This window comes from Ranitomeya imitator, chromosome 3 (genome assembly GCF_032444005.1).
Source record: "Ranitomeya imitator isolate aRanImi1 chromosome 3, aRanImi1.pri, whole genome shotgun sequence".
NCBI classification, from domain to species: Eukaryota; Metazoa; Chordata; class Amphibia; order Anura; family Dendrobatidae; genus Ranitomeya; species Ranitomeya imitator.
The window spans coordinates 470,228,429-470,236,767 of record NC_091284.1 but is presented as its reverse complement, the minus strand read 5'-3'; the positions used below and the strand labels follow the sequence as shown (position 1 = coordinate 470,236,767).

At 41.8% G+C, this 8,339-nt stretch overlaps 1 protein-coding gene across 1 annotated transcript in view; it reads right to left on the bottom strand.

Moving 5' to 3' along the window:
- Positions 1-252: 252 nt before the first annotated feature.
- Positions 253-8,339, bottom strand: part of LOC138670275 (rabankyrin-5) — an 84,547-nt gene continuing 76,460 nt past the window's right edge. The window contains exons 21-25 of the mRNA XM_069757470.1: positions 6,648-6,738; positions 5,666-5,790; positions 4,819-4,965; positions 4,629-4,719; positions 253-1,097 (exon numbers count right to left, since the gene is read on the bottom strand). Coding sequence (XP_069613571.1) covers positions 965-1,097; positions 4,629-4,719; positions 4,819-4,965; positions 5,666-5,790; positions 6,648-6,738 — 587 coding nt within the window. The 3' untranslated portion in view covers positions 253-964. The remainder of the gene's footprint in view (positions 1,098-4,628; positions 4,720-4,818; positions 4,966-5,665; positions 5,791-6,647; positions 6,739-8,339) is intronic.

Genomic DNA, 8,339 nt, shown 5'->3' with positions numbered 1-8,339 from the left:
AGTAATGATCAGGTAGATAGACAAGAGAGAAAGGCAAGTCTATGCAAACAGCAGACCGCCATCTCGCAACGTTCACATTCCAGCACCCGCACTTTTACTGCATCACATTACCTAATATTAATCCTATGTTTTCAGACTAGTGCGTACATAACAGAGCTATCATTTCTGACAGTTATCAATTGACCAGTTTTTGGCGAGACCCAACACTAATATGCAAATTTTTTGGTTAACAGATACAATAGTCACATCATGTCAGTGTAGCTTGGATATTTAATTTGTATAACAAATGATTAGGCTCGACATCTTTATCTTATGACATGTTAGTGTTAAATCTATTACATGGAGCACATGGTATTAGGAAGAAATGAGATACATTGTACGATTAAATTATCAGGAAAGGTAATGACAAAATTATAGAGGCCTTGGTAATAATGGTGAAACCAGTTTATGATATTGGCATACTAAATGAGGAAGGTGCTAGAAAGGTTTCATTATAATGTTGGTTAAACAGCTTCTATTTTAAGGCCACAATTTTATTGGCTTTCCTCAAAACTAAACCCTGTTTTACAAAAAAAGCTCCTCTTGTATATTGACCCACAGCTAATGGGGACACACCGCACACATTTTACAGGCAGAAGACATTATTTTAAGATCATGTAAATGAGCGGTAGACGGAAAAGTTCCCAAGAGCAAGTTACTGTAGATGTGACGCATTGATCTTCAGACCAAACCATGAAGTCAGATCAACGTTGTATCTTCCCAAACTAGTACATATTTCTCTCTTGACTTCAAAAGGAGTCCAGTTAGTATCAAGCAAAGCCTATACAAGTACAATCAATTATTTATACTGGAATATATCATAATATGGTCCTCTGTCCTTAATGAAGTGCAAACATCGCCAGCTTTACCCAACAGCCTTTTACGCTGCCGTCCTTCACGTGGCAAGAATATGCCAATAAGTGTACTAAGACACTCCACCCAGAGTCAAGACATCAAAGCATATGTTGCAAACTCGCACTGGTTTATTCAAGTCAAACTTGATAATAGGAATCTCCTTTGTTGAACACTTATGACATAGGAGTCGTCCACAATGTCGACTGTAGAAAGAGAGAAAAACAAAAAAAATTAACATGACAATTATAGTCAGACATTACTTAGAAAAGTTATTATGCTAATGATGAGAAAGCAAATAGGTTTTAGTAGCATAATAATCTGTATTCTGGTTTTGGTTGGTTAAGGTTCTATTTAAAATTTCTTAACTGCTTATATCTGCTATTGTAGTCCTGTTTACTCTATTGGGACTGAGGTTCAGAGAGCTGCAGTACTGGGCACAGCCACGACAACAAGTATGGCGCTGTCCATGAATAACAATAAGGTAGTGCATCCCAGGTCATTCAAACAGCTGTTTGTTGGCGGTGTTAGGAGTAGTATCTGACATTAATGGCCTAGCCTATATTTTTTTTATCACCTTCTGCTCCATGACGTATATTTCTGTCATGGTGTGGTTGTATTTTGCTGGCTCAGGAGCTGAGGCCGCTCCAAAACAGGGTGTACACCAGCTGTGATCAAAGAGTGCTGTGGGTAGTCAAGGCAGCCAGCAGCACCATGTTGAGGTTCCTGTAAAGTATGTGGCTACGCGTGACATGACAGCAACTCTCAGATAAGTCTTGTGACCAAAAAGATCTGTGTCTGCAACTTTTGGTCACGTGACTATTTTAGAGCTCTGATTTTGCTGTAAAAAAAAAAGCCAAATCTTCGAGAAATCGCACACAAGATGCAGTCACGCGAGAATTGCAGTGAAGTTCATGGCAAGTGAGTTGGTTGTATCTGGTAAAAGAAAATCCAACACATTTGTTAACATTTGGAACACTGTGTTGCAGTTGCAAGCGGAAGCAATAAGAACACATGAGCTCATTAGATTTCATGTGGCAATGTGACACTGCAGTTTCTCAGTCAAAATGATACATATTGATGCTTAAGCTCAGCCTTAAAGTGAAACTGACAGCTGATACATACCACCCAATCTGTGGACATGTATCAGATACAGGCTGGCGGCCTCCCGCGTTGTCCACTTGCCCTAGAGTCATATGTCGCGGGCTATACCCAACTGTTCGACTAGTCTCCAGTGTGGCACAGTCCTTGGCAGCTTTTAAAAGTATGTTTTTCTTAGAAACGCTGCAGTATTTCAGAGTCAAATATACCTGGCTTAAATCATGCCAGTGTCTGATACATGCTTCCTCTACAAGTAATAGTTTCATTTCTTATAGAGGACAAGAGATCTAACTGCTAAAAAAAATAAAGGGAACACTAATATCCCACATCCTAGATATCACTGAATGAAATATTCCAGTTGTAAATCTTTATTCATTACATAGTGGAATGCGTTGAGAACAATAAAACCTAAAAATGATCAACGTAAATCACAACTAATATCCCACGGAGGTCTCGAGTTGGAATGATGCTCAAAATCAAAGTGGAAAATGAAGTTACAGGCTGATCCAACTTCAGTGGAAATGCCTCAAGACAAGGAAATGATGCTCAGTAGTGTGTGTGGCCTCCACGTGCCTGTATGACCTCCCTACAATGCCTGGGCATGCTCCTGATGAGGTGGTGGATGGTCTCCTGAGGGATCTCCTCCCAGACCTGGACTAAAGCATCCGCCAACTCCTGGACAGTCGGTGGGGCAACGTCATGTTGGTGGATGGTGCGAGACATGATGTTCCAGATGTGTTCAATCGGATTCAGGTCTGGGGAACGGGCGGGCCAGTCCATAGCTTCATCTTGCATGAACTGCTGACACACTCCAGCCACATGAGGTCTGGCATTGTCCTGCATTAGGAGGAACCCAGGGCCAACTGCACCAGCACATGGTCTCACAAGGGGTCTGAGGATCTCTGGCGAGCACATGGAGGGCTGTGCAGCCGTCCAAAGAAATGACACCCCACACCATGACACCCACTGCCAAACCGGTCATGCTGAAGGATGTTGCAGGTAGCAGATCGCTCTCCACGGCGTCTCCAGACTCTGTCACGTCTGTCACATGTGCTCAGTGTCAACCTGCTTTCATCTGTGAAGAGCACAGGGCGCCAGTGGCGAATTTGCCAATCCTGGTGTTCTGTGGCAAATGCCAAGCGTCTTGCACGGTGTTGGGCTGTGAGCACAACCCCCATCTGTGGACGTCGGGCACTCAGACCATCCTCATGGAGTCGGTTTCTAACCGTTTGTGCAGACGCATGCACATTTGTGGCCTGCTGGAGGTCATTCTGCAGGGCTGTGGCAGTGCTCCTCCTGTTCCTCCTTGCACAAAGGCTGAGGTAGTGGTCCTGCTGTAGGGTTGTTGCCCTCCGACGGCCCCCTCCACGTCTCCTGGAGTACTGGCCTGTGTCCTGGTAGCGCCTCCAACCTCTGGACACTACGATGACAAACTCAGCAAACCTTCTTGCCACTGCTCAGATTGATGTGCCATCATGGATGAGCTGCACTACCTGAGCCACTTGTGTAGGTTGTAGAGTCCGTCTCATGCTACCACAAGTGTGAAAGCACAACCAACATTCCAACGTGACCAAAACATCAGCCAGAAAGCATTGGTACTGAGATGTGGTCTGTGGTCCCACCTGCAGAACCACTCCTTTATTGAGTGTGTCTTGATAATTGCCAATAATTTCCATCTGTTGTCTATTCCATTTGCACAACAGCGTGTGAAATTGATTCTGTTGTCTATTCCATTTGCACAACAGCGTGTGAAATTGATTGTCAAACAGTGCTGCATCCTAAGTGGACAGTTTGATTTCACAGAAGTTTGATTTACTTGGAGTTATATTATGTTGTTTAAGTGTTCCCTTTATGTTTTGAGCAGTGTAAATAAATCATACACATTGTGTTTTAGAAAACAAAAGTTTGAATAATTTCTTCCCATTCCCACCCCAATTCAAAAATAATAATAAAACAAACATTTAATATTGCCACATCCATAAAGGTCTGATCTATCAAAATATTTAGTATTTAGCCCATAAGGCAAATGCCAAGAAAAGGAAAAAAAATGGAAATAGCTAGAATTGCCTTATTTGTAATACAAAGTGATTAATAACACATTATATGTATAAAAAAATGGAGCCAATAGAAACTACAGCTCAGCTTGCAAAACACAAGACCGTGGTCCATTGGTGGATGTTATACGTCTTAGATAAAAGTGACTAAAACCAATTTTTTTTTTCAAAACATCAACGTTTTTGAAGTCACTAAAGTAACAAAATACTACATAAAAGTTTTGTATTACTGTGTGTTCTGAAGCGAAGAATCATTTTGTCAGCTCATTTTTACTGCAAAATGAACACAATGTCGGAACTGCATTTTATTTTTTTTCACCATTTCATCGCAATTAGAATTTTTTTCCTGTTTTTTTCAGTACAATATAAAGGTAAAATAATCATGACAATCAAAATTCCAACTTGTCCTGCAAAAAATAAGCCCTCGTATGGCCATGGTGTCATAAAATTAAAAAGATTATGGCTCTTAGGAGAAGAAAAAAACAAAACAAAACAAAAGTGCAAAGGTGTAAATGAGCAGCATGCTTAACGGGTTAAAGAGAATTTGTGCTATCTTGATGTTCGAAAAGTGATCCATCTTACCAGTGATGCTTGCGTGTTGTAACGCCAAACTTGGCCGCACACTCATAGCAATTGGAACCATCGCACCATGGAGGTTCCTGAGTTAGCATATCTGGGAAAAGAAAAAAAGATACTTAAGTAAATGTACGGAAAATGGAGCACAAGTGTAAACTGATAGTATTCAATTGACTACTAGTATACCGTAACTTGCCTAAAAGGCGAAACAGAAGCTGTTTAGTAGCTACTTGATAGTTAAATATGTTGATCCCTTGGTTGTTGTTCACTCCCAGCCTGGCTCCAGCCTTCACAATGGCCCGGCAGAGGTTGGCATTTCCTTTCATATACGCCAACAGAAGAACTAGAAAAAAAATGGCAAGGCCATCATGTAATAATAATAATAATAATAATAAGCAAATCTGAAAACACCTTTTCCTAAAAGTAAATTTTGTAGTATCATTACTCGGAAATTATAGCAGATAAAAATATATTTCCATTGAATAATAATAGGTTAGTATCTCTGGAGCGGATTAGAACTTAAAGGGGTTGTCCACAAAGCCTTTTAAAATAAAGTATACCCCCTTGTAGAATAAAAATGACGTGCTCACCTCCCACACCGGCACCATTCCAGCGATGTCTGCGCAGAGTCTCGCCCACAATGATATGCCACGTGAGCCCTGCAGCAAATCAGCAGCTCCTATTGGGCTGCTGCTCTCTCACTTCCTTCAGATGAAAATTGGACAAGGAGAAGGAGTGAGAGCGCAGCGGCCTAATAATGGCTGCTGATTGACATGCCAAGTGAGCCCTGCATTAAATAATGATTTTTATTTTTGTTATTTTAACACATTTCAACCTGTTAGCCAGATTCTGTTAACATCTCAGATTATCCCTTTAATTTGTTGTTACAACTTCTACCACAATCTAAACAAACAACTGGTTAGCAAAATATAGGGATAAAACTATTCATGAATAATGAAAGCATAATGAATGTAGCAAACACTATACTAAAACACAAATATTAGGAGACTGACGGCACTAATGGTTGGTAAAAAAGTAATCACCTGTGTTTCCCTCTGAATCTGGTTTATCAAGTGGGTATTCTGGCATACATTCCAGGAAGAGTTCAAAGATAGCAGCAGCATTCTCCTTCCCGTACTGCCCTAAAATGTGCATTGGCGATTGGCCCCTGTCAAAAGGAATAAAATGTTAAGTAGAGCCACAGTGGAAGCACCTCTCTCTCTGGACATCTGTTGGGTCCTGACCCAATGTCCTTTAACACAAGTACATAGTGTGAAAATAACAACCAGTAATATGTTTGGTCCCTGGCCTATGGTACTTTTCTTGCTTTTCTTAATAAATTACACTTCATTTTTAAGGGAATCTGAAAGTAGGATTTCACCCATCACATTCATATGTATGTGTAGCTCTTTCAAAGACAAGTCCAGCAATACCTTTACATGGCCAGTCCGTTCCTCTGTCACTGAGAAATCAGTGTTTGAATTGATATGCAAATGAGGCAGAAGAGCTATATGTAGATCTGAAGCTTCTGTCACTCCAGCTCTATTCCCTGCCCAGTGTCACCTCCTCCTCCTTCTTGTCCCACCGCTCCTTTGCTTGAAGTCACATAGCATAGATACTGTCAGTCAAGCAGGAGGAGGATAGGGAGTAGAGGTGGTGTGACAGAGGCTTCAGATCTATATATTGCTCTTTAGCCTCATTTGCATATCAATTTAAATGAGGATTTCTCAGTAACAGAGGAACAGACACCATATAAAGGTATTGCGTGACTTGCCTTTGAAAGAGCTACATGCACATATAAATAGCGGAGTGAAATGCTGCTGGCAGATTTTATGTTCAAGACCATTTTGCACGTATGATGCCAATATGTGTATGTTCTGCCCACTACTATAGACCTTGTAGAATGGCATTAGGACCACATATTGTTTAAATTTAGCCAGGGATATGTTCACAGTATTAAATTCACTATTAACCCGGTGAAAGACGACAGTAGTGATGCTCAATACATATTTATTTACTGCTTACCTCAAGTTAAGTGCCTCTGCATCAACATTACATTCTGTTAAAAGACAGCGAATATTGTTCAGGCGGCCATGCATTACTGCCAGATGAAGTGCTGTAAGGGGGAATAAAACAAGTCAGGCCTATGATGTATGCTGAGACTACTGTAACCCATCAATGTGTTTTCCTAATAGGTTTTAAATAATTTAGTAAACCTACATTAGTGCTGCCAAGTGAGCCGCACCTAAGCTCCTCATCTATTTGCATAACTTTGCTCCACTTTTAGTGTATGGAGGACTACGTGGGACCCATTATACTGTATTAAAGACTATGTGGGGTCATTATTCTGTATGGAGGACTACGTGGAAATCTATCTCTGTGGAGGGGGAGGGTCCTGCTGTGATTAAAAACGCCTGAGGCTAAGAGGCAGAGTGCTCAGTCAGAAGGCTAATGAATACAAATTTAAAAAATCTGACAAACATATCCATGCACTAGTCTAGTATCAACCTCTTTCCATGTGAGAATGAAACATTGCAACAGTGTGGTCTTTGTCAGATTTCAGTCTAAGAGAAGATTCACAGGTTCCCATACAGATGAAGACTTTATTCTAAAAGAGGAATGGTATTGTTAAGTCCTGGAAACGAGAAACGCCTTAACGTGGCTTCCAGGTACACATGAATTGGTCAATTTATGAGCTAAGCTTTCTCAATTTTTCATATTTCAGGTTTGCAAGCTGTGGTGCTACACAGTGCTGCCTTGTTTGTTGGATTGTATATGAGCTGGTGACTCTAGGTAAGCACCTTTTCACACTTATTCTATGTTTGGATGTGACGGTCAGTTTTTTAAAATTTGTATTCATTAGCCTTCTGACTGAGCACTCTGCCTTTTAGCCTCAGGCGTTTTTAATCACAGCAGGACCCTACCACTCCACAGAGCTATAGATTTCAGTCTAAGAGAGGATTCACAGGTTCCCATACAGATGAAGACTTTATTCTAAAGGTACCTTCACACATAACGATATTGTTAACGATATCGTTGCTATTTGTGACGTAGCAACGATATCGTTAATGAAATCGTTCTGTGTGACAGCGACCAACGATCAGGCCCCTGCTGGGAGATCGTTGGTCGCTGAACAAAGTCCAGAACTTTATTTCGTCGCTGGACTCCCTGGAGACATCGCTGGATCGGCGTGTGTGACACCGATCCAGCGATGTCTTCACTGGTAACCAGGGTAAACATCGGGTAACTAAGCGCAGGGCCGCGCTTAGTAACCCGATGTTTACCCTGGTTACCATGCTAAAAGTAAAAAAAAACAAACACTAGATACTTACCTACCGCTGTCTGTCCTCCAGCGCTGTGCTCTGCTCTCCTCCTGTACTGTCTGTGAGCCGGAAAGCAGAGCGGTGATGTCACCGCTCTGCTTTCCGGCTCACAGACAGTACAGGAGGAGAGCAGAGAAGCAGAGCGCAGCGCTGGAGGACAGACAGCGGTAGGTAAGTATCTAGTGTTTGTTTTTTTTTACTTTTAGCATGGTATCCAGGGTAAACATCGGGTTACTAAGCGCGGCCCTGCGCTTAGTTACCCGATGTTTACCCTGGTTACCGGCATCGTTGGTCGCTGGAGAGCTGTCTGTGTGACAGCTCTCCAGCGACCAAACAGCGACGCTGCAGCGATCCGGATCGTTGTCGGTATCGCTGCAGCGTCGCTTAATGTGAA